The sequence below is a fragment of the Mastigoproctus giganteus genome, chromosome 5 (genome assembly GCF_048544385.1).
Source record: "Mastigoproctus giganteus isolate SK-2022 chromosome 5, ASM4854438v1, whole genome shotgun sequence".
In the NCBI taxonomy this organism is placed as follows: Eukaryota; Metazoa; Arthropoda; class Arachnida; order Uropygi; family Thelyphonidae; genus Mastigoproctus; species Mastigoproctus giganteus.
In genome coordinates, this window is record NC_143579.1 from 222,249,157 (window position 1) to 222,276,642 (window position 27,486).

Below are 27,486 nucleotides of genomic sequence, written 5' to 3' on the forward strand. Positions count from 1 at the left end.
ATAATGCTATCGTGGTAAATTCATTGATGTTAGAAAACTTAAAATTAATGGCCATATCTGATTCGATTCTCTGCCTTGGAATTCTTTAAGGATGTTATGATTCCTGTTTAAGAAAAAAAAAAAAAAAGAAAAAAAGTTTAAATATTTGCAAAATCTTCACTGACATAAATAACATGAATAATTGAACTTTAAAAACTATGAAAATCAAGGCATGTAAGACAGTTGTGCTAATTATTGACACACTGATGCAATTATACATGCACCAGAAAGGTATCTTAACAGTTTCTTACATAATCACCACCACTGTTTAGACACTTATTCCACCACTGGACAAGTACAGTGGGTATCTACTCTGAAGAAATTATGGTCAAGTGACTAGTATGTGTTATTCCTTCAGCAGTTGCAAATTCTTCCCCAACAAACATTATTTCAGTGGTCCAAAGAAGTGGTAGCCAAAGGAACAAAACCTTGATCATGTGGTGTATGTGCCAAACCTCCCAACCATACCACTAGAATTACTGTTGAGTTTACATAGATATACATGGCATGAAACCATTATGGAGCAAGATACATTTTTGTAACAATCCTGATCACTTTTGGCAAACTGCATTCCTCAATTTATTCAGTTTGAGGCAGTAACAGATGGCAGTGATTCTCTCCTTTCAGGAAAAAGAAAACATTTGTCTACATTTCTATCATTGCTGTATGTATATTGATTAATATACAGGTTTATTGGAAAGTCAGTCCCTATTTTTACCTCTCCCAAGTTAAGCTTCCAGGCTAGTGTGTTTTTTTTTTTTTTTTTTTTTGAGGAATTTAGAAATTTGTAAAAATTGATAAACTATGTATATAAATATTTTTAAATATTAATTTTTTTTTTCTGTTTTTGGTTTTATAATCAAAAATATCTACAATTATTATTTGAAAAAATAAAATCATTTAATTTCAAGTTTATTACTTATTAAATAACTTGCACATTAGTCTAAATTACTTACCTTATTCATTGTGAGTAAACATTAATAAAAGCACACGAGACTAGGAACTGGAGCCATTCATGCTCTGCCACATTCACTCATCCTATAGGCCAGTACAGAAGAGTTCCAAAGCAAAGCATCACTATATATATATGTATGGGTTATTTGATTTATCCAAGTAAGAGCCAGTTTAAGAGTGGCATTTTGCCTCACTTTGTTCTATTGACTTACAAATATGAATACATTACATAATATTTAATTATTCATAATCAGTTAATACAAAAAGCCATTTACTTTTATTTTTTCAGTGTTACTATGGCTCGGTGGCACTTTATAGCCAGCTGCAATTTGTTGATATTTCATTGAAACAACCTTCAACTTACATATACATTTAAACTCCTTCGGACTCGCACATGAAAAAAACACACACACATGCATACTCATAAATGGGTTAAAATTGTAACACTTGACTGGTATGTGGCATCTACTCAATTAGGATGATCATCATTTAGTTTGTATTTGATAGGTAGTAAATGACATTTAGTATGCACTGTCCACAGAACATGAAAAGAAGCCTAAGGGAACAAAGCCCAATCACTTTTTGAATAGTGTCCTTCAACTTATCAACAGTCATCAAATTTAGGTGTAAATGTTTTCTTTTACTCAGCTGTACAAGAAGCACTCCATCAGGATTTCTAGATGGCCATTCCACTGGTCCACAATCATCCTGTCCATTTGGTGGACAGGATGATTGTGGACCAGATTTAATATCTAGCCAGATGAGTGCAATAATGGAGAAGTGATGTGGGGAGACCTCGTTGTGCATACAAAGAAGTTACCGTGAAGTCACCGATCATTTTCTCACATTGAAGAAAACAAATGTCTGTAACATGCCAAGGTATCTTTCTCCATTGTCATATTATGCAAATGAATGATCCAATAACTCTCAAAAGTTATTCTACAGAAAATTTATGGATGACTGGCTCTTTTCATCTATTTCCTAAGGATCTTATAGTCTCCAGCAGTGGATGTTGTACTGTTAACAAACCTTGCCACATGAAAAACAGCTTCATATGACAACAGGACATTGTTTAAAAGAGCAAGGCAATCCTCTATCCACCCAAGCATACCTTTTGCTGGTTCTTGGATATAATATAATTTCCAAAGTCTTCACTTCAGTTCTTTTGTTAGAATATTCTGCACAATGTGAGTTATTCTAGTTTCCCACACACACACATTACCTTATGGACTTTTTGGAGCTTTTTCTGAATACCTCTTCACTGCTTGCTTCAACATTTTCTGCAGACAATATCTGGGTCTTACGCTGCTTCTAGTATAAGAGCAGATCTTGTTGTCGTTAATTTTCTGCAAAATTCCTTAACGGTTTCTGGGTAAAACGTTTTTTGTTGTCTGCATTCTGTGTGTCACCATCTCTGCTGTGTTACTCCCACCATGGAACTCGGTCATGTCATACCTTGCAGGAATTCAGGCTCTATCACTTATGCTCAGTTTATTCACTATTCTTTATCTAGAATGAAAGAGAAGAGGAAAGAGTTGTCACTGCCCTAAATGCCATAAAATTCTCTACCTAATGCACATTCACTGATGACTTTGTCTTGCATACTAATTAAGTAACACAAGTTGTTTCAAAATAGGGAGTAACTTTTATATATGCATATGAATTCATATGGAGTACTATACCTGCTAGATGTTTATGCACCTTTGTTACCTGCCAAAACCACTGCACCTTATTCAGGAATGATTCAAGTTTTTTTTAATATGAAATATTTTTGTTAAAAAAATTTTTACCTGTAAAATTCCAGAAGTGGAGCTGTTTGTTCTTTATAAGTCTGGAGTCTAATTTTAACTGTTTCTGGCTTGTCATCATCTCTTTGTATTAAAATTTCATTTGTGACATCATCTACTCCCTAAAAATATATCAAATAATATATTAAATGTAAACAACAGACACTCACACCTAAAAATACAAAAGGTTACTTTAGAGCGGCACATTTCAAACTTTTTTTTTTTTTTTTTTTTGGCTGCACAATCTTTTACAAATCTAAATCTTACACAGAACCCTAATACAGCCACTCCCGGGCTTACGTAATACTCGACTTAATGTAAGTTTTTGCCGGCTGGTGCAAACTTAAAAAAAAAATCATGGAAATGTATTTTGCATCCCGTATGAGTAAATGGAGGTATCGTGAAAATATCGTAACGTGAACCCAATAACACATTCTTTTTTTTGGTAATTCGTTCCAAGTCCTTGGAAGGTGAAATTTTCGCTATATAACTAAGCTAATTTATCTTTCAAAAAGGTCATTTTTATAATGGAAATTGTACTACACTTGTCATCGTTCTGTTATAAGAATCAATTTTGAACACCTTTGTGATATTTTTCTAAAACACATTTCTGGAGGTCACTACCATAAAATAATAAAAACAATTTGCACTTTCCAGTTTACTGGGCTTTTCTGTTAGCACAATCTATTATAAATGGGTAGTAAACTCGATCTTATTGCATTTGCGATAATACCGTTAACTGGAATTCTGTGAGTTTTACGTTACAGTATTATGGCGAAACGAGTTCCCCTTTCATTGAAATCTTCAATCATATAAAAACATAAATAAATTTTCAGAATCTTCTCTTTATTCCTATTTACTTATTACAATGGTGAAGGGAAAGAGACCAATGGAAAGTGCAAGTGCTGGCAGTGCTAGGTAACGAAACAAAATTGATTTAGAAATGAAGATTATTAATTAAGAAGTATGAAGCAGGACAAAGTTTGTCATCTATTGCAAGGAATTAGGTCTCACTGCTTCAACAGTGAATACTATTTTAAGGGACAGTGCACATATAAAAGAACATGTTAAAGGATCAACGCATTTAAGATCAACAGTGATCACAAAACAGCATTCAGGTTCTATATCGAAGATGGAAAAGCTATTAATAATATGGATGGAAAATCAGATTCAGAAGCAAGTGCCCCTGAGTCCAATGGCCATTCAAGCAAATGCAAGAAGTATTTATGAAGATATTAAGGATAAGTGATATTAAGGATATCAAGCATCGTGCTGGTTTCCAAAACATTAAAGTATGCGGTGAAGTTGCCAATGCCGATTCTGCAGCTGCAGAGAAATTTTGTGATGTGTTGGGGAAAAAACCCTTCTAAATCTCCACAGCCCTCAACTTCCACAGTGGCGTGCTTATCAGCTGGAGAGTTAATTCTGGCAACGATGCTCAAAAGATAAAACTCGCTGACATTATGCCTGTCTACTCTCTCTTTTTATGATTTTGAAATTTTTTTAATTTTGTACACTTTTGTAATTTTTTCCTGTGCATGAGATGGAAAAATTGAGTAAATAATTCTATTTATATGTTCGTCGAACATTTCTTTTTTGCTTCAATGAAATTCAGCGTGCATAGATGCAAGTTCTGCATAAGCATTTAGGGAAATTCTAACTTAAGCAAAATTCGACTTACGTAGAGTTCCGCGGGACGCAACTCTTACATAACTTAGGGAGTGGCTGTATCTTTAAAAACTAATACAAATCACTGATAAAAAAAAATAATAATAAATAAAAATAGAATGTTTTCAGAATTTCAGGGTTTCACAGAATACAACTGGAACACCACCACTGCTCCCAGACATTTCTGAATGATATTTCTTAAATCTTATTAAAATATTGTTAATATATGTCAAAAACCCTCATTCCAGAATTTCTGTTAACTGCCCCTTTTTATTAAAAACAAAAAAAAAAAAAAAAAACACTATTGTGCATCTTTGATGCTTACATGAGCTAATAACAAAAGTACAGGCATTTCCCGCTTTAAGAGTTCCTGGGTTTACCAGTTCTTTTTTTCAAGTATCAACAAAATCGAAAATATGAACATTAATTGCAATAAATAAATGCTAAACATTCATAAATACAGCATTTCAAACCATGCACATAGCTATACAATACAGTACTACTGTGCATGCGTTTGTTTGTTCAGGCAGAGGAGAGCACCTCAGACTTGCATAACATAAAGCAGTTATCACACTGATGTAACAAAGAATGGTTGTGGTTATGTTGCTCTTCATTTTTGCTGTCTTATTTCAAATTTATCTCCCTTATTAATACTGTACAGTATGCCAAAATGAAGTAATACCACAGAGAGTGATTTTAATAAAAAGAAACGGCAAAGAGGAAACAAAATATGAGATCATAAGCAGACATGTGGCCAGCATGCCTGTTAAAGAACCATCAATGAGTGTGCATTTAGTCTATGATGATGAAGAATAAACATTCTTTAACATTTGTATGACATAAATAATTTCTTTATTATTATAATTTGCTTGATTTTAAAGGCAATGTTTTCATTTCTTTGGATAAATAAATTATTGCTTAAGCTATTGTTTTATTGACCTTTATTTAAACATTATTATGGTCAAATTTCATTATTGAGAACGTAACCCATTTTTAACATTATGTCTAGGGAAAATAAAATTTCCCCTTTACAAGTGTGCACTAGGAACAAATTTTAACTCAAAGTTGGGAACTACCTGTACAAGGAAACTTAGCTATTGGCTGCTGCATTATAGGCTGATAAAAACTGCGAAATAGAAAATATTGTACCCACCATACATTATGCACAAGCGAAAACAGTGCATGCTACTCAACAAATTATTATAGCACCTTCCTTGGATGCATATTTCATCGGGAAGAAGAGTTTCAAGGAAAATAAAAATGCTTACTGGTGGTCAGTTGTAAACTTCCAAAACTAGTGTCAAATCAAAGCAAAATAAACATGTTTATTTAAAAAAGAAATTACTACTGTGATTATGAATAAGATATTTTAGTGTTGCAAACTAGATTGTATTGCTGACTAGAAGGAAAAAATTCAATAAAGAATAAATTTTTATTAAATGCTGTCGCCACTGAATTTTTAAAATTGGGATCTCTAACCCGGTACAAAAAAGATGTATAACCAACTCTGGCAAGGGTGCATATTGAAAAATATAAGTAAAATAAAAAAAGTAAATTGCAGCCATTATCAACCCACTGGAGGATGGAAGCCTCCTGAGGGAAATTGACCATAATCTGCCACGCTGGTCCAGTGCGGGTTGGCAGATCGACCGTATTTAGCAGTCAGGGGCTTGAACCCCGGTCTACTCAAAGAGCGTGTGCCACTGCACTCCCGCTCCTGACCACTCGGCTACGGAGGCCTTAAAAAAATTGTATATCATATGCCTTCTACCCATATTTGTAAGATCCTGCAATAAAATTATCTGCAGAATGTCTTCTTATAAACAAGAAATAAATTTAATAATAAAATGTTTGCTGTTAACTGAATCTTTTTTCCAAAAATATAAGTAGCAGTATATTTATAATTAAATTTTCACAGATAGTCTTCAAAATCTCATATGTTACATGCTTTGCAACAATATATAATAAATTATACCCTCCAAATGCAAAATAGTGTAATACAGCATGGCATTAAAACTTTAAATTATAAATCTGAAATGTAAAGCAATTCAAGAAATCTAAAATGTTATTATAGTATGAACAAATTCAATGAAACTTAAGTAAAGTGAAACATACTGGTACTAGTGGAGGATTGAATTCATCATGATATATCCTTCCACTTGAAGCATGAATCCATCTTCCCTTTAGACGGCTAATTATTACATCATCTGGAACATCAAGATTTATAGCACAAGTCAATTTTACAACATTAGATAGCTCTTCTGCTTGAGGAACCGTACGAGGATATCCTAAAAATAATGAAGATAGTGTGGTTTAAATTTTAAGAAACTGGCTTTCAGTATATAATTGTAAATCATATGCCTTCTACCCATATTTGTAAGATCCTGCAATAAAATTATCTGCAGAATGTCTTCTTATAAACAAGAAATAAATTTAATAATAAAATGTTTGCTGTTAACTGAATCTTTTTTCCAAAAACTACAGTTTACAGAGTAGTTCTGTTTTGTACAATTCCTATTGCTCAAGATGAAGCACTCGATGAAGAACTCGATTAGTCTATTGAAATTAGTCATGTCCTTCACTCTTTCTGGAGGTGGGACTACTCCAGTTATTCCACTTTTTTTTTTATTATTATTACTGCCAGTTATTATATCTGTTCTTTGTAAGGAAAATGGATCTGCTAACATATTCTGATGCTCATGCATCACAACACAGGGGCCCAAAATATAAAACTTCCCTTGGCTAATTAGTAAAGAAGTAGGGTACTATTTCACTGTGGTATTGAAATAGTTTAGGGAAAGAATACTAATGCATTGTTAAGTTAGGTTTTTTTTTTTTTTTTTCCTGTCTGGGACTGCTCCGATGAACAGAGCTTGGATGTGCATTCATTTTAGCTGTCAGCAGAGGGACAAGTGTCCCCAGGTGGTAAAGACAAAAAAACGTAATTCAGAGTAGCATCTTTTTCTCAAACTATTTCAATATCTACGTTGAAATAGTACCCACTTCTTTACTAAATTGCTGCATTGAGCCAACACAGCCCAACAGTAGAAGTTATATTGTACATGTAATGATAGATATCTTCAAACGGAAAGTTCTTCTGTGCAATGTTTGGCTATTTGTTTAGATTCAATACATTTATCCACTATTCGATAAAAAGTTGCTAACTGAGGCTAACAGCTCTGAAACCAGTCACAAATTTTTAATGGGTAACAGATACACCCTCTTGGTGATGTTATTTTTCAAAAGCAATATTAATAAATTTAGGTCAGCATATGTATAACATGATTATTTCCAAGTGAAATGATCGAGAATGAAAAAGACCTGGGGTAACTGCGCAGTTAGATATGAAGTTCTCTGAGCAGTGTAGACAGGCTGCCAGAAAAGCTCAGGCGGTTTTGTCAATGATATATAGGAATTTTGCTAGCAGGGATAATGAGGCGATTATCCCTTTGTATAAGGAAATAGTCAGGCCACATCTTGAGTACTGAATACAGGTCTGGAGGCCTCATTTTAGGAAAAATGAGGAGCTGCTGGAACGAGTACAGAGAAGGGCAACGAGATTGGTCAAGGGAACAAAGGGATGCTCTTACCAAGAAAGGCTTCAGTTCTGCAAACTGAAGCAACAGGAGTCTAGGCACCTGTGAGGTGATCTGATTGACGTGTTAAAGATTTTGAATGGTTTGAGCAAGCTCAATGCTGATGGGATTCTTCCTCTTGCTCAGATTACACACTTGAGGGAGCATAAATTCAAATTGAGAAAAGATGGTTGCAGAACAGATATGCAGAAATTTGCCGTTAGCTAGTGGGTGGTTGATTGCTGGAACGAACAAACTTCCATCTGTTGTTGTGGAAGTTGATAGTTTAAATAAATTCAAGGAAGAATGAGAAACTTTTGGAAGGAATGGATAGGTGAAATGGGAAGTATTTTTTTTTTTTTTTTTTGGCTGATGCTGTATAAGCTTGGTTTCTTGCATCATATGCCACCACTAATGCTAATTAATAAAATTTATAAATAGCAATAAGTCCATATTTAACAAATTAGAACCCAAGACAGACAGCATTAATAAATTATCTATAATATGAGAAAAGATAAAAGCCCTTCATATTACTAAAAAAGCATATAACTTTTATACATACCATCAAGAAGCCAATTTGTGTCTCCTAAAGATTTCAATTCTTCATGGAGAAGCTGAGTGGTCAGTTGATCTGGAACAAGTTGGCCCTCATCTATGTAGCTCTTTATTTTAAGGCCAAGAGCTATATAAATTGAATAATAATACATTTTTTAAAGTTTTTTTTTCAATTATAACAAGGTTAGTTTTATATTCTAAGGCAGATCTTTTCAATGTGCAGCCCACTTTCAGATGTTTTGAGGCCCATCTATGGGGCCAAATTTTTCCAATCAAATTTTAATTTAGCATTAGAATGCTGAATTTTGTTGAAGATGGGTGAAAAAAAAAAAATTTTATATTAATTTTACAAGAAACAGAAGAAGAATCAAGGCACTACAAAAAATAGTGCTTTGTAGACTAATCTTTTTCCAGTATAAAATTCTCTTAAAGACAACTATCAAATTTGTTTCACAGAGGTTAAATTAAATTTAAAAAAAAATCAGTTGAGTTACTAATGTAAATATTATAGTAGATATTGATAAATTAGGTCATCACAGTAAAGAAAAGCAAATTTCTTGCTAAAAAAAAAAATTTAGTTTTTAAAAATGGTTGATTGAACAATTCTGGTTGCTCAGACTTGTTTCAAAGAATTATAGATTTTTTATAAGCAAATTCCCCATACATAATGTTATCTAACATTACAGAAAATGCAAAACAATTAAAAATGCACTAGATATTCTGATGATGTTTAGTTTTTTATGATCACAAAAGATGAAAGTGTTTTGATATATAATATTAATACTTATCATTAGGAATTACACTAGTAATTCTTGATGGTTGAATTACACAATTAATGGTATATTGTCACCAATGGTTGGGGAAGGATTCTAGAAGTTGCATGTTCATTTCAACATCTAAAAAATTTTCCAAACTAATGCTATCTGCTTCACCAGTAAGGAAAGTTAAGGAAGAGAGAACCTATGATACATGAAGACATTACAAAACTACACTGACTGGCCACTTTTTCACATCACTTCCCCACCATGAGGGGGAATGGAGTAAACAAGGTGTTGAAAAATTACACAAGAAATGTAATAAAACTTCTCAATTTGTGATGAGATGTGGGCTGTGCTAACAGACCTTTCCAGGTTCCACAGATTGGAGTGCATCCAATTATCATATCCTTTGACTTCGCATCACAGAAGAGTCTGACTCATGTCCAGATAAGGGAAGAAAAGATGTCTAAAGCATATATAGAGAGAGCTTCAGAGGCGTTTCATTTTCAACAAATAATGTAAAATATTTATTTTTAATATAAAAAAATTTATTTTTCACAGTTGTCAGAAAAGATTGAACATAAATGAGATATCATTAAATTAACAAATTTTAATTATCATTTTTTAAGATTATAAGTGGGATAATTTTTTTAATCTAATTAAGCAGTGTGTGTGTGAGAGCAAAAGAAAATCACTGAAGCAAACGGTTATGGTTAATATTTGTGATACACACAGAGTATCGAAATTAGAGGATTATTCAATAAAATTAATGCCGAAGTTAGTACCAGTGAAGAACAATGGTCTATCCTCTATTAACAGTATACTCCATAAAATAATCAAATTATAAAAGGCCTTTATTAATGAGAGTAAAAACTGCTGAAATAACCTTTTGATACTAATTCACAACAAAAACAACATTGATCAGTTGTACATTTGAGTGGCCACTTCATTAGGTAAACAGGTAATACCAAGTAGGTCTCCCTTCAATTCCCAGAAGAGTCTGAATTTGCTGTGGCATGGACTCAACGTGGTATCAAAAGCATACCACAGGAATGCTGGCCCACATTAACTCAAATGCTTCCCTTAGTTTTTGCAAACTGGATGGTTGCAGATCTCTACTCTGAAAAGCTTGTTCCATCTCTTCCCACAGTGGGATATTTCAACTATGAAGGGATAATTTTTAATGTTGATCCACTGGTATTACAGGGCCCAATGTGCACCACAAAAACACTCCTTACACCATTACATAGTCATCAGCAGCCTGCATAGCAAGATGGGTCCATTGTCTCGTGCTATTTTCTCCATATTCTAGTCCTCCCTCTAGTGAAAAATGTTTTTCCAATCCACTGTTGTTATTCCTGAGCCCACTGTAACCAAACCTTGTATTTTGCAGACAGGAATGGAATCCAATCTGGTCATCTTCTGTAATACTCCATCCATTAAAAGGTACAAGTTGTGCATTCTAAAATGCCTCATTCATTACCACTGTTGTACTGGATTGTTATTTGACTGACTTTAGTCTTTCTCTTACTGTGCACAAGTCTTGTCAGCATTCATTGGCCTGCCTCTTGCATTAATGAGCTGTTTCCAACCTTAGGATCATTGTTGGATAGATGTTATTTGGTTATTGGACGGACCAGTCCCAACACACCCAAAGATGCAGACAATTACGTGAAAATCCCCAGCAGGATTTCAGTTTCCAAGATACTCATACTGGCAGTATCTAGCACCAATGACCACAACACATTGAAAGTCACTTAAATCTTTCATCTTGTCCATTCTCACACTGAACTACACACACAGAGCATCCCTAAATATCTGTCCACCTACTTTATATTGCATGGTACAAACATATGATGCTTTGATGCTGTTACTGAAGGAGCACTATTTCATGAAAAGGGTAGGTGTACTAATAAAATGGCCATTCAAGCATGTTCCTTTCAAAATTCAACTGACTACAATATGTAATGGTCATCAATGTTCAAATTGAAAAATGCTAATATCGGCAGAGAAAACAAGATTAAATATATACATATTTATTAATTATAAATGTGCATCAGCTTGTAATCAGTAATGACTATCTTAACACGACCATTTTTTTTTATATAATTATATTATGATTATAACCTATTCAAATAAAACTGAAACCGAATTTATATGGTCTTGTTTATAGTCCAGCATAACCCCTACATCAGAGTGGCCCATGATTAATTATTTTCTGACAATAGATACAATAGTTCACTGTAATTAGCAGTCACGTTATATTTCTGCCTCCCAAGTCATCTATTTTAGATACATCTTACCTTAAAGAATATATTATTGTCTATGACACTACAGTAAAATCACACTGCTTGAATAGGAAAGTGAACTGTGACATAAATGCTGTGCCATAAAGCTTAATGCTTAAAAAAATAATAATAATAAACAAAAATTCCGTGTCACGGTAATTAATGCATTAAATCTTATCCAAACACAAATAGTAAACATACTTCTACTCACAGGGAAGATTTAAAAGATGTGGAGGGTAACTGCAGACTTGTAAGTTTGACTTTTGCCAAAGAAATTAATGAAGTCAATAGTTAAGATATAATGCAAGATCATCTTGATAAGAATGAAGCTATAAGGCAATCACAACACGGATCAGTTAAAGGGAGATCATACCTCACCAAGCTGATTAGCTACTATGAGGTAGCTAATAGCTGATCAGATTGGTCAACCCCCGGGGTTGATTCTTAGAGGAGTACCATGGATGCAATGCACTGTCACTCCCAAGTACAGGGATCCTCTCACTCTAGTCTAGGAGAACTTCTTGTCCTTTTCCTTATCATTAATTCTTACACCCAGGTCCCCTGAAATCTAGGACCATTCTTGTCAGTCAAAAAGGAACTGGATTCAAAGAATAATTTTAATATCATAGATGTCAGTAAAAAATTTCATAATGTACCATATTGCACAATTGTTATATAAATTATAACAATTAGGCATCAGAGGTAAGGAATAGTTAAGTCATAAAGGGTGGTTATAAATGGCTACTACTCTTCGTGGACTAATGTGATGAGTGCAATTCCACAGATATCAGTGTTGGACCACTTACTGTTTTCTCATATTTATTAATGATTGATGTAGGTATTTCATGTTTAACATTAAATTTGCTAATGAGGTGGATACAGCGATAATACAGTTAATGACAGTATATCAGGATATGCTACTTCATGATCTAATTTGATCCATCCATTAAAAAGGTACAAGTTGTGCATTCTATGGACTGAAAAATTGCAACTGAGGTTTAATGTTGATAAATGCAAGATACCATCGGGTAGCTGTAACCCCAGAATAATATACCACATGATATACCAGAATAACATTCCACCACCCCATGGCAGATGTAACATGAGTGTGTGTATTTTTGTCAGCCATTTGCATTTAGCAAGAAAAATGAGAACATTACGTCAACATTAGACATCTGTCACTGCTGTCTGAGATATCATGTGGTAATGGGAGTTGCCTAGAATAAAGGTAAATGCTTTTGCTCACATAATGTCTGTTAAATGCCAAACAAAATTTTTTTGTAATTCATGGTGTACTGAAATGAAAACAGAAAATATAGCATAACCAGTTAGAGAATACTGGTGGAGAAAAGTACACAGGAGGCTTTGATTTTATTTTTGGATTTAAAAAATAATAGAAACATTTTTAAAAGTTTTAAAATCTGTCAGACACCATGCTAGCAGAGGAAAGTTAAAAATCAGGAAGAAATAATTCACAATTGCTCACTTTTGGAGGCCACCTTCATATTCAATATTTTCTGAACAAAACTGTGAAAAATCCTTTTTTTATATTAAAAACAAATATTTTAATTATTTTTTGAAAATAAAACATCACTGCAGTGCTTTATTTTTAGCCTCTTTCAGTTGAATATTATCTCCATTATTATCTTTGACTGACAGTGACTGAAATGTCACTCGAAAATTCATGCCTTCAACAACTGGCCATGAGCCAGACTCTTCCATGGTGTGAAGCCAGAGAGCATAACTGGATATACTGCCATAAAGTATTAAAAGTACATACTTCAATAACTGGATGGGCAAATAGCGCAAGCCAATTTTAAATTGATTTTAACATGTACATATAACTATCAACAGCCTAAGTTGGTCCTGCATTTTTCCTTTCTGTGTGATGAAGATTTCTAGAATTTAATGGTAAAACATTTTTGGTGAAGTATGGACACTCTTAGCTTTCTGGACTTAGTATACTAAGAGCATGACATCTGATAAATCAACACAACATTAGCATTAATTGAGGCATATGATGCAAGAAAGCAAGCTTATACAGCATCAGCCAAAAAAAAAAACCTTCCCATTTCACCCATCTGGTCACTCCAAATGTTTGTCTATTCAGCCTTAAATTTATTTAAGCTATCAACTTCCACAACAGATTGACGTCTGTTCCAGCAATCAACTACCCTCTGGCTAAAGGCAAACTTCTGCACATATATTCTACAACTGTCTTTCCTCAATTTGAATCTATGGCCCCTCAGGTTCTTACACTGAGTAAGTGGAAGTATTCCGTCAGCATTGAGCCTGCTCAAACCATTCACGACCTTATACACCTCAATCAGATCACCTCGCAGGTGCCTAGTCTCCAGATGTTGCAACTTGCAGAATTTAAGCCTTTCTTCTTAAGCGCACCCTTTTGTTCCTCTCACCAATCTTCTTGCCCTTCTCTGTACGCATTCTAGCAACTCTACATCCTTCCTAAAATGAGGGTTCCAGACCTATATGCAGTACTCAAGGCGAGGCCTGACCATTGCCTTAAATAAAGGGATAATCACCTCCTTGTCTCTGCTATCAAAATTCCTACACATCATTGACAAAACTCCATGACCTGCTCTGGCAGCATGTCTGCACTGCTCAGAGAACTTCATATCTGACTGCACAATTACCCCCAGGTCTTTTTCATTCTCCACTTCCCTGAGTGTAGTACCACACAGTTGGTACATTTCTCTTGGGTTACTGCTACCCATATGCAGTATTTTGCATTTGTCAATGTTAAACTTCAGTTGCCACTTCTCAGCCCATTTGCCCAACTTATCTAGATCCAGTTTGAGTAGCATACTGTCATTAACAACCCTGCCAACCTTTGTATCATCTGCAAACTTGGACATTAAGCCTGATATACCTTCATCGATATCATTGATAAATACACAAAACAACAATGAGCCCAGCACCGAACCCTGAGGGATTCCACTAATAACATTAGTCCATATAGAGCAGTGTCCATTTATTACCACTCTCTGCTGTCTACCACTCAACCATCCCTTTATCCATTGCAGCAACTAGCCCTTAATACCATACCACTCCAATTTGTACAGCAGTCTTCCATGTGCAACAGTATCAAAAGCTTTCCTGAAATCTAAGTATATGATATCAAAATTATTTTTTGCATCCAGTTCTTTTATGACCACATTGTAGTATCCAATAAAATTTGTCAGACAAGACTTCCCCATGCTGTGTGTGAACTATTACTACAGTCTTGTCTAGGTGATTCTGTATCACCTCTTTAACCATTGATTCCATTATTTTCCCCAAACAGAAGTTAAACTAACAGGTCTATAATTATTTGTATCATCCTTTGTGAATTGGGGATACATTTGCACATCTCCAGTCAATGGGGACCTCCACTGACTCTAAGGATGCTCCCATAATTATGGCTAAGGGTTTGCTTACTTCCCTTGTTGCCTCCTTCAATATAACTGGATAGATTCCATCTGCCCCAGGTGCCTTTTTTATGTTTAACTTCAACAATTTCTCCTCCACTTTGCTCTCAGTTATTACAAAATCACTTAGCTCCCTTGTTAGAATTTGATAAACTTCTGGCATTCCTCTCCTTGAATGTAGATGCAAAATACTCATTCAGTTTATCAGCTACTTGAGAAAAATCATCAATAGTCAAACCATCTATGTTAAGTGGACTAATCTGATTCATCCCCTTCCTTCTAGGATTTACATAAGTAAAGAACTCTTTGCTGTTTTTCTTTGCATCCTTTGCCAAAGATTTCTCGTAATCTGCCTTTGCCTGCCTAACTTCTTTTGTGACTTGATTACAGACTAGCTTATATCTGCCATAGGCTTCTGTGTCGCCTGACAATTTATATGCATCCCATGCATTTTTCTTTTTTGCCACGAGCCTTGTTAATTCATCTGACATCCATTTAGGCCTGAATCATGAACAGTATTTCTTAGTTGGTATTAAAAGCCTAGTAGCCTCCAGGATGAAGTCCCTGAAGGCTTCCCATTTAGAATTCACTGTTGGTAATATCATCAGTTGATCCCACTGTAAAGAATTTAAAAACTTTCTGAGACTACTGTAGTCACCTTTACAAAAACAAAAATCCTTCCCTTTACCCTTGATGGTAGTTACAGTAAAACCCCTTTAAGTAAATCCCACATCAGTACACAGTGATCACTGTCACCTAGTGGTTCCTTTATCTGCAAATTCTTAATGCATGAATAATCATTGCTCATAATCAGATCATGAGTATTACTCCCTCTGGTTGCCCCTCAACCATGTTACTAATGACTTGCACAGATTAATTTTTTTATCAGAATACCAGATAATCCTAATCACAGCCAATGCTCTTGCCACTGTCACTAGTGGAATGGATACAGGAAATGAGAATCTGTTTGGACTTCGCCAAAGCATTTGACTGTCTTATACATACAGCAGAGTGTTATATACATCCTCACTCATTTCACATATATATACATGATCTCAGTTCTAATCTCGATGTTAATTTCCACATAGTCTGCAAAGCCCCACATACTTTTTCTAACAGAATCCCAATTATCAGTTGATTCAACCACTGCTCATCTCATTTGTCCAAACTAGTCACTGTATGATTCCTTTTGCTTCAAAAGGTAGTATACTTGTGCATATTTCCACTCTGATATTCCCTGTCAGAGACAGTAATTTGGATTCTCCTCTTTTTAATCTTCTCTGGTTTAAAATCTCTCTATCCCATTCTGTCATCATCTGTTGTCTCTATCATTCTCCTAACTCCACTAATCACTTGGAACTCTGATTTCCTCTCTTTGAACCTTGACTTTCTTCAATACAACTTTAATAACAGTGATATAATTTCCTTGGTGATTTTAATGTTTGCAACTTCAACTGGCTTCCATTTTCTAGTCACATGGAGCCAACTGGTTGAGATGCCGAGGCTTTTACAATTACTAATGACTAGAACAGATTGTCCATTTTCCTACCAGAATACCAGACAATCCTAACCACAGCCAATGCTCATGATATATTTTTCTCACAAATAACAATTCTAAGTGCATGGTTGGGGTGAGTGGTCCTCTAGGCACATTAGATCACAACTTGGTGATGGTCTCTTCTCCAATGGAGCCTTTCTCTTGTGGCCATTCTCAACCTTGTGTTGTTTGTTTGGCATTACAAGAATGCAAAATGGGATAATCTGCACGATTTTTATTCTTTCTTTCCTTGGTTAAAGTACTGTTTTAAGTCTTCTGATGTCAGTGTTTATTCAGATTATGTCAGTGAAATTATTTCTTATAGGAATGAAATCCTTCATTCCACACTCCACCTTGATTTTCCAATAAATGTGCTAAGGCTGTTCAAGATAAGAATGTTGCATATCAAAATTATGCTTGTATCCAAATCTCCAGTTTCATTTTCTGCCTATACCAAATCTCAAAACAATTGTAAAGCAGTTATTAATCAGTCAAAACTAGATTTTGAACAGGCTAAGAGTATAAAACTTGCTTCTTATCCAAATGGTAGTCAAGGATTCTGGGCTGTTGGTCACAACTATGAACACCCCAACCATGAGAAGTATTAGAACCTACAGTACTTAGCACCGTGCATGGGTTGAAGGTTCAGAAAATGAAAGAAAATACTTGTTGACATTAGACTTTTGCCCATCTCTATTTGCACTATCAAAAGTGGACAGTTCCACTGCCACATCAGCTAAAGATAAAGCTGAGCTGCTAGCATCCTACTTTTCTTCTAACTCCCATACTGATGATCTTATTAAACCACCTCCTACCATTCCTAGTACACTCCATTCAGTGTACTCTGTGGTCTACCATTAAAAGGATGTCCAAAGAATTTTTAACAATCTTGATGCCAAGGAAGCACCAGGTGCTGATAGTATTTCTCCACCTGTTCTCAAAACCTATGCTCCTGAGCTTACTCCTGTTTTCCATTCTGCTTGGAAATTTGCTCATATCCAGCCAGATCCTAAAAACGGTGACAAAATCCCCCATCCAATTATCAACCCACTGCACTTCTACTCTTTCTAAAGTAATGGAAAAATCCATTGAAAACAAACTCCTAAACTATCTAGAAACCTTCCATCTGACCAATAATCACCACTATGAATTCCATTAGCGTTGATCCACTTTTTTTCTTCTTTTTTTTTTTTATGGAAAACCCAAACACGAGAGGTATTAGAACCTATAGTACTTAGTACCGTGGTTGGGTTGGAGGTTGAGAAGACAAAAGAAGATATTTGTTGACACTGGACTTGAACTTCTGTAGACTGTAATTTTCAGGAAATACGTAGGAAGGAAGGTTGTTCCAGAAAACGGCAGTTGAATGAGTAAACGAGGAAGATGAAGAGTTGGTTCTGTGAGTTTGAAGTTCGACAGTAAATGGATGTTGGCTGCACCTATTCGGACTGTTTTGAAAGAGAGCAGGAATTATAGAAGCCAATTCGGAAGAACAGTGCCCATGGAAGTATCTGTAGAAGAGGCATGCAGCAGAAACAGTAAGTCTATGAGACAGCGAGTGGAGAGACTCTGTTTGTGATGAATCATTAATTAATCTAACTGCCTTCTTCTGAATGGAATCAAGAAGCCTAAAAAAGGTTTTGGGGGCACCACCCCCAGTTGTGGGAACAATATTCCATGGTAGGGCAGATTTGCAGTTTCTATAGAGTGAACAGCTGTTTGGAAGAAAAGTAAAAGGAGAGTGCAAGAGAAAACCAAGTTTTTTAGATGCTGAGGAAGCAATATTTGTAATGTGCTTCGTGCCAAGAGAGATCAGAAGTCAGAATAATCCCCAAAAGAGATATATCATTTTGCCTAGAAATCGGAGTGTCACCAAAGATAAGCATAGGAGCAGAAGAATCCTTTTTGCGAGATATAAGACAAGACTGAGTTTTAGAATGGTTGAAATCAATTAAGTTGTCTTTGCCCCACTGGAGAATTATGTGAAGATTGGCATTTAAGGTATTGGTAGCAGATTTTTGAGAAGCTGAAGCTGATTGAGCAGGGCAAGGTTTCTCAAAATGGAAAGTGGAATGCAATGTGCTATCATCAGCAAAACTATGGATAGGATTTCCATTCAATGGAAGAAGGTTATTAATACACAAGAGGAAAAGAGTGGGGGAAAGAACTGAACCTTGGGGGACACCGGCATTAGTGGAGAAGTTAGAAGACAGAGAGCCATCTACCATCACCCTCAGTGAGCGATCAGAGAGAAAACTGGATAACCAATTACTAAAAACATTTGGCAAACCATAAGATGGAAGCTTGTTTAGAAGGCCTTTATGCCAAACACGATCGAAAGCCTTTGAGATGTCAAGAGCAACTACTTGTGTTTCACCGAACCTTTCAATTGCATTATGGGTAACATAAATGGGATCCATAAATGGGTAACATAAGCCAGAATATCACCAGTGGATCGACAATGATGGAATCAATATTGGCAATCATTGATCAGTCGGAAGGTTTCTAGGTAGTTTAAAAGTTGGTGGTCAATTGATTTCTCCATTACTTTAGAAAGAGTAATTGCAATGGGACGATAATTGGATTGGAGGGATTTGTCACCCTTTTTAGGAACTGGCTGGATATGAGCAAATTTCCAAGTAGAAGGCAGAGATGGGCAAAAGTTGCAGAGATGGGTAAAAGTTGCAGAGAGGAGCAGAGATGGGCAAAAGCGGCCAATAGCTTTGGCAAGAGACCAGAATGCTCGGCTACCATTAGCGCAAGATGCAAGTTTTCTACTCTTAGCCTGTTCAAACTCTAGTTTGGACTGATTAATAATTACTTTACAATTGTTGCGAACTTTGGTGTAGGCAGAAAATGAAACTGAAGTATTAGAAACAAGCCAATTACAATATGCAACATTCTTCTCTTGAACAGCCTTAGTATATTTATTGGAAAACCAAGGTTTAGATAAAGGACGAGATTTTAAAGTGGAGTGTGGGACAAAGGATTCCATTCCTGCAAGAAAAAGAAATCTTGAAGGTCTTCCCATTTTGCATTCTTGTTATGCCAAACAACGCGAGGTTGGGAATAGCCATGAGATAAAGGCTCCATTGGAGAAGAGACAATCACCAAGTTGTGATCTGAAGTGCCTAAAGGACCTCTCACTTCGACCGTGTACTTAGAAGGGTTGTTTGTGAGAAAAAGATCAAGCATATTGGCTGTATGTTTAGGATTGTCCGTATTCTTGTAGGTAAATGAACAATCTGTGCAAGGTCATTAGTAATTGCAAAAGCCTCATCATCTTGACCAGCTGAGTCGGTGTGACTATAAAATGGAAGCCAGCTGGAGTTGTGAAGATTAATCACCAAGGAAAATTACCTCACTGTTAGGAAAGTTGGACTGGAGAAAGTCAAGTTGCAAGAAGTCAAAGAGCTCCAAGTGATTAGTGGAGTTGGGAGGACAGTAGAGACAGATGAATTTGACATAATGAGGTAGAGAGATTTTAAGAAAGAGAAGATCAAAGAGGAGATTCCAAATTGCAATGTCTCTGACAGGGAATATCAGAACGGATATATGCACAAGTACCACCTTTGGGGAGAAAGGAATCATACAGCGAATAATTTGGACATCTGAGATGAACAGTAGTTGAATCAACCAATAACTGAGATTCTGTCAGAAAACGTACATGGGGTTTGGCAGAGTGCAAGTGGAAATGTACGTCGTTGAGATTAGAATTGAGACCATGTATATTTGTGAAATGAATTAGGAAGTGTTTTGGAGGTTTAGATATTTTCGCAGATAAGCTTGCTCTATTAGTTTGACAATTCGTGGTGTATTCAATAGTAAGAAAAAGTGGGTGGGACATGCTGTATGAAGTAATGAAATTTTTGGAATCATACAGCAACTGGAATCATACAAATGGGATGGCGCACACACATGGTAAGAATATAACCAGATCCTTGACATAATGTGGACTCGACAGTGTTCCCCGCATACACACTACTCAGACTCCCTCCAGTCACTATCTGGCAGAGTAAAGGTAGCAAGATTATACACTAGCTGGAAGGCTCCTAGAGAGTTATCAATAGGTTCGGTCCAATGTACTAACTAGTGGCCGTCCTGCAAATACCATTTTAGATCTGTACCCTCGAAATATAAGGAATATTGGAGCTCACCACGATGTTCATCATAACCTCAAAAGTCATCAGTCATACTGCATGATGGAAGAGATGGGGAAGGTTTGACCGGAACTTAGCTCTAGAGACTAAACATGGGTTCCCACCACTTCAAGCCTCCAATAAGCAAAGTGGTGGTATTGCACTGGTTGATGAGAGTCATCTACCACCTAGTACTGCCTGGTAACATAGAGGGGTGGCATTCCTCTATGTGATGTGGGTGCCACACCTCAACCCCTGCTTACATCGGTTCACACCTGAGTAGCCACCCACCATGTACTTGTGCATGGAGGTTATACCCAGAATTACTAACATTCCCACCATCGTGAAGATGCAAGCAGAGGATCTGGCTGTCACAGACCATCCGGACTTTGCCGGAATTGGGTCCACTTGAATTGAGTGTCACCCGAATATCAATTCCATCAGCGTTTTATACTCCCAGGTAGCAAGCAGCTTGTCTAGCATATCTGAGAGAATGTCTCTGACAACCTCAGGGGCCACTTGTGATATACTGGCTTATGTTACCCATCTATGGACAAATTCGATGGAAAAGTTTGGTGAAACTCAAGCAGTTGCTCTTGACATTTCAAATTCTTTTGATCATGTTTGGTATAAAGGTCTTCTAAATAAGCTTCCTATCGTATGGTTTTTCAATTTTTTTTTTGTAATTGCATATCCAGTTTCCTCTCTGACCACTCACTGCAAGTGATGGTAGACAGCTCTCTGCCTTGCAACTTCTCCACTAATGCTGATGTTCTCCAAGGTTTGATTCTTTTCCTGTTGTATATCAATGACCTTCTTCTATTGACCAGAAATTCCATTCATAGTTCTGCACAATGCATTCCAAACTTCTCAAATATCCACTACAAATTTCTTAAATGCTGATCTCCAGATCATTTTGTAGTGCATTAACTTGGGGATGATTTAGTTGATTTCAATCCTTCTAAAACTTCTATATCTCATAAAATCGATTCTTCTGCTCATATACTTATCTTCAATGACACTCAGATTTCTACATAAGATCATATATCCCTATTAGGGATTACCCTGACTTCTAATCTCTCTTGGCATAAGCATATTACAAATATTGCTTCCTCTGCATATAAAAATCTGGGATTTCTTTCACTTTCAGTGTTACTCTTCTTCCAAACAGCTGCTCACTCTGTACAAATCTACCACTGAATACTATTCTCACATCTGTAGTGGTGTCCCCAAAACCTCTCTCTCAGGCTTCTAGACTCCATTCAAAAGTGGGCGTTTAGATTAATTAATGACCCATCTATTATGAAGTCTCTCCATTCCCAGTCTCATTGATGTTCTGTTTCTGCTGCATGTCTTTTCTATAGATATTTCCTGTTCTTCTGAGTTGGCTTCTGTAATTCTCTCTCTCTCTCTCAGTTAATTTAATTAATGACCCATCTCTTACAAAGTCTCTGCACTCTCTATCTCATAGACATTTTGTTTCTGCTGCATGCCTTTTCAATAGATACTTCCATGGACACTGTTCTGAGTTAGCTTCTCTGATTCCTTATCTCTCTACTAAACACATGCCACAACCAGTCAGTATTCTTTTATTGTCCAAATTCACAGAACTAACGTTTCTTCATTTATTCCTTCAATATCCATTTTCTGTAACAACAGTCCTTTATAGGTATTTCCTGAAAATTACAATCTACACAAATTCAAGTCTAATGTCAACAAGTATCTACTTTCATCTTCTTGACCTTCAAACTATACACAGTACTAAGTACTATAGGTTCTAATATCTGTTGTTCTTGTGGTTTCATAAATAAAAAAAAAAATATGCCAGAAGACATTGGAATCATAAATAAGATCCTTAGAAGGATAATGGAAAGGCTACAAAACAAAAAAGGTAAAGGATTATATAATCAGGGTAAGGTTAGAGGCGAGATCCCTTAAGGATCACTGCTTTGGCTGCTCATTTTCCTGATTTTCTTAAATGATAGTAATGAACTGATGAAGAGATACGGAGGGGGAGGGGATGTAAAAATTTGCACATGATGTAAAGAATTGAAGAATTCAAGATAATTTCAATCAGCTTCAGTAATGACCAAATAAGTTGCAACTATACATGTTATGTGAGCCATACTTTGGGGATCTGAAAATAACAACAAAAAAAAAAGTTTATATAAATGTGTCCTGAATATATATATATATATATATTTTTTTTTTTTTTGTTAAAACCCCAAATGTGAGAGGTATTCGAACCTATAGTACTTAGTACCATGCATGGGTTGAAGGTTGAGAAAATGAAAAAACATACTTGTTAACATTAGACTTGAACTTCTATAGATTGTAATTTTCAGGCAATGCGTATGAAGGAAGGTTGTTCCAGAAAACAGAAGCTGAATAATAAATGAGGAAGAAGAAAAGTTGGTTCTGTGAATTTCAAGTAGGAAAGTAAAAGGATGTTGACTGATCCCAACACATGTTCAGACTGCTTTGGAAGAGAGAGAAAGAGAAAGTGGGAATTATAGAAGCCAATTCAGGAGAACAGTACCTATGGAAATATCTGTAGAAGAGGCATGTCTATGAGACAGAGAGTCTGTTAGCGATGAGTCATTAATTAGCTCTCTCTCTCTCTCTCTCTCTCTCTCTCTCTCTCTCTCTCTCTCTCTGTCATAATAGAAGACAGAAAGAGAGAGGGGTTTTGGGGACACTGCCCCAGATGTAGGAACAATATTCCATGGTAGAGCGAATTTGCAGTTTGTAAAGAGCGAACAGCTGTTTGGAAGAAAAGTAATGCCATGAGTGAAAGAGAAAACCCAGTTTTTTTAGATGCAGAAGAAACAATATTTGTAATGTGCTTATGCCAAGAGAGGTTAGAAGTCACAGTAATCTCCGACACAGATATATGATCTTGTCTAGAAATCAGAGCGTCATCAAATATATAAACAAGTTTATGGAGCTATGGCTGTTTAAATTTTAAAAATGAGTATGGAGTTTTCAATGGTAAAAAATAATAAAAAAATAAATAAGCATAAGCAAATATGTGCCTTGTATGAACAAACATTTTACTAATGTATATCTGCTTATTTTTTATTGCTTTACTATTTTTTTATCATGGGAAACTACATAGCCCATTTTGTAAAACTGAAACAGCCATCATTCAGAATTGGACACATTTTTATATGAATGCTTTTCATTGTTTTCAGGTTCTGAATCAATCCTGAATGTAAGGCCCTCGTGCTCTGAGACACCTGTATTTTAATGCTGCAAATTGCAAGGTTTTACACTTTAAAATAAAATCCCAAATAACTTATTCACTGGGAGGGGTTGAATTAAAAATGGTAGAGAAAGAATGGGATTCAGGGGTTATGATACAGGCAGACAATGTTCTTTTTGCAGTACAGGTAAGTGGCAAAATTATAAATTCTGTAATCTTTCTTCAACCTCTGCTAGATTGCCAAACTGTCCTCATGATTTTTGAGAACTATATCAAACCAGGCATTGCCTCCTCCAACTCAGTCAACCCTATAATGACAAATTTTGTGGTATGGTAATTTTGCTACTGGAGGACAAGGAAGGCTCATACTGTCCTATTGATGATTTATTGAAAATTTATTTGTTAGAAATAGAAAGGTTATAATTGCACTGGGTAATGAAATTGGGACCACACTAGGAAAATTGTGCCCAGATATGGGGGGGGGACACCTAAAAAGAATAGAGGTGCTTGAAAAGATCCAGGCATGGGTAACACACTAAATGATGCCCATAGAAGGAGGAACTTTGAATATGTAGACTACAATGCTTGCTAACTAGGTATCTTAGAGAAATCTGATTGTGGTTTATAAGACAGAGGGAATAGCAAAATGAAGGAGATATTTTCCCAATATTAAATTATGTTAGAAGCAGGAGGCATAAATTCAAACCAATGGCAAAAATTATAGACCAGATGTAGAAGTTTTCCTATAGTTAGTGAGTGAGTTGTTAATCACTGATGCAACTTGCCTCCATGGGTAACTGACGGTTTGGGGAAATTCAAAGGTCTATTGGTAGGGCTGTGCAAAAGTACTTGGGGCACGGATGCAAAAGGGATTAAGAGGCTTAATTTATTTATGTTGAGACTTTGATGGCTCCCTCAATTGGGCCCTGGTGTGGTGCCAATGCACCCCGATTTGCATGCTCCCCCCCCCCGCCTGTTGGATCATCGGTTGCTATGAGAAAGAGGAAACACATAGGGTAGATTTTTTTTTTTTTTTTTTAGCTGGTGCAAAAAAAGCTTGGTTTCCTTGAATACTAATACCAAATCATTTAATACTCATATTATGGTTACTGTTTTATTACTATTCTTAGTTTATCTCATCCTTTTATTAATAACAATTTACATATATTTACATATATTTTAAAAACTGTATTTAACAGGCATTTTAAACAATATTGTTAGTGAATACATAAATACTTACGAGTATTAGCTAAAACTTTGGATCTCATTAAATCACCACTAGATACATGTTTTATATCAAATTCACTAGTAATTCTAGATGAAATTGTGCCTTTTCCTGAGCCCGGGGCCCCCATGATAACCAAATGAAAAAAACGCTTTAACATCGTCAGCTGAATACAACGTAAAGCCAAAGTCTGTGATTGCTTTCTTCTGACCTATTTATGGAGGATATATTTTAAAGTTCAATGAATATTTCCTATCATAGATACACTACAGCCATGTGTTTTCCTCGAGATGCTGCCACTGATAGTAAGCGGTGGCCCTGGCCTCGTATTTGTTTCGTTGATACAACCGTCCCTGGTCACGTACAGTTTTTTTTTTTTTGTTTTTTTTCTTGCGCAATAATTTTTTTATCTCTATTTCAGTTTCGGTTTTTTTGCTGCATTGCTGAAAATTTCATAGCGCAAATAATAAAACAATCATTTTGAAGATTAGGTAATCTGAGGTTAAGGATAATGAAATAATCAAATATTGTTAATTTTGATATTAATGAACTATTTACTTTTTTTTTATTTATTTACTTTTTCCGAGGTGAATTCTCAAATATATTTTGTAACTAAAAAAAGTTTGTTTGTTAAAATGAAGTACTAACTGAAAAGGAAATACTGCACTAACTCTTTTATAGTGAAAGAGAACATTTGTCGAGTTTAGGTAACAGGAACAGAAAAATAAATTCCCAGACTACAAAATGTGCATTGGTCGATGCTACAAAAAAAAAGAAACAAGATGGAGTTTAATCAATACAGAAAATTCGGATATACACATAAATTATTACTAATGAAGCTGCCGAAGCACATCACTTTGCCACAATATCTCACGTTCTTCACAATCACATGCATCGGTAATATGTCATGTACGCTGAAAGGACAGAATTCATGGGATACTTGGTTCCTGGGCAACGCGACGCTGTCACCTATCTCGCTAATGGATGAACCCACCTTCTGGCAGGTATATAGGTACACTGCATTCACGTAGACAGTAATTCGATGTCAGTATCGAAAAAAGTCGTGAGTTAACTGACTTTGAAAGACGGATGATAGTGGGTGCCTGACGCACGGGTCACTCTATCGCGGAGGCAGTACAGAAATTGCACTATCCCCGTTCGAGTGTATCGAAAATACACCATTTCCGGAATAACATCTCATCGTGGATAGCGCTGTGGGCGGGGAAATGTGATGGATGAACGTGGGCATCGACGTCTGTCTCGCATTGTTTCAGCCAACAGTGGCACAAATCACCGCTGGCTTAAATGAGGGAGATGCCAAAAACGTCTCCACCAAGATCATCAGGCGATCATTAGCCGCAATAGGCTATAGGAGCCACCATTCCTAACACCACGACACAGGACTCTACGACTCAAATGGGCGAAAGAACATCGGCACTGGACTCTGGATGATTGGAGACTGGTCTTCTGGTCCGATGAGTCCTCATTTCCAATTATTTCGAGCGGACGAGAGGGTGCATATCTGGCGGAAACCGCACGAAGCTATCCACCCGTCATGTCAACAAAGAACTGTTCAGGCAAGTAGACAGTCGGTAATGGTCTAGGGCGTGTTCAACTAGCACACGTTGGGACCTCCGGTACGTCTAAACGCATCTCTGAACGGTCCAGGTTACATGTACATCCTTGCAAACCATCTGCATCCCTTCGTGGTCATCGTGCACCCTCAGGACAATGCACCACTCCACAGAGTCATGGTGACTAGAACATGGTTCGAAGAGCATTCCACAAATTTTACCACCATGGAATGCCCTTCCCGTTCCCCGGACATGAACCCTGCGGAGCATCTTTGGGATGCTGTGGAAAGGTCCGTTCGAATTTTGGGTCCTCCATCCAAGAATGTAAAGGAATTACAGACAGCGGTGCAGCAAGCATGGATGAAAATACCTGTGGAACACTTTCGTGAACTAGTGGATTCAATGCCTCGCCGTGTGACTGCCTTTATCTGGGTGGAAGATCGGCCTACCCTTACTAGGCAGGTATCCTTTGATTTCTGTCCATATTACTATAATATCCAGGTATCATCGTAAGGGGACATTATGAGAAGGTTTTTGAGTGTTTTTTTTTTTTTTTTTTTTCTAGATAACACTTATACGCATGGTTAAGGATGACATATTTCCCCTGAATACGCCCCTGATGAATACTGTATCAGTGTTTCAAACTGTGGTACGACGTTTCCTGGATTCTGTCCGCAAATTATGTCTAAAATTCTTATAAATATTTAAAAAGCTGGAAGCATTTATTGAATGTTGAAATAAAAATCATTAATGA

General features: G+C 36.1%; 1 protein-coding gene across 1 annotated transcript; it reads right to left on the reverse strand.

The window, feature by feature from the left end:
* On the reverse strand, nt 1–25,474 carry Ak3 (Adenylate kinase 3). Its single transcript, XM_090373737.1, has 5 exons — nt 25,174–25,474; nt 8,586–8,705; nt 6,564–6,736; nt 2,784–2,902; nt 1–103 (listed from the first exon to the last, which is right to left on the reverse strand). Exons 1-5 carry the CDS (start codon nt 25,316–25,318, stop codon nt 7–9), a joined length of 654 nt encoding a protein of 217 aa, XP_090229863.1. The 5' UTR covers nt 25,319–25,474; the 3' UTR covers nt 1–6.
* Nucleotides 25,475–27,486: the final 2,012 nt, after the last annotated feature.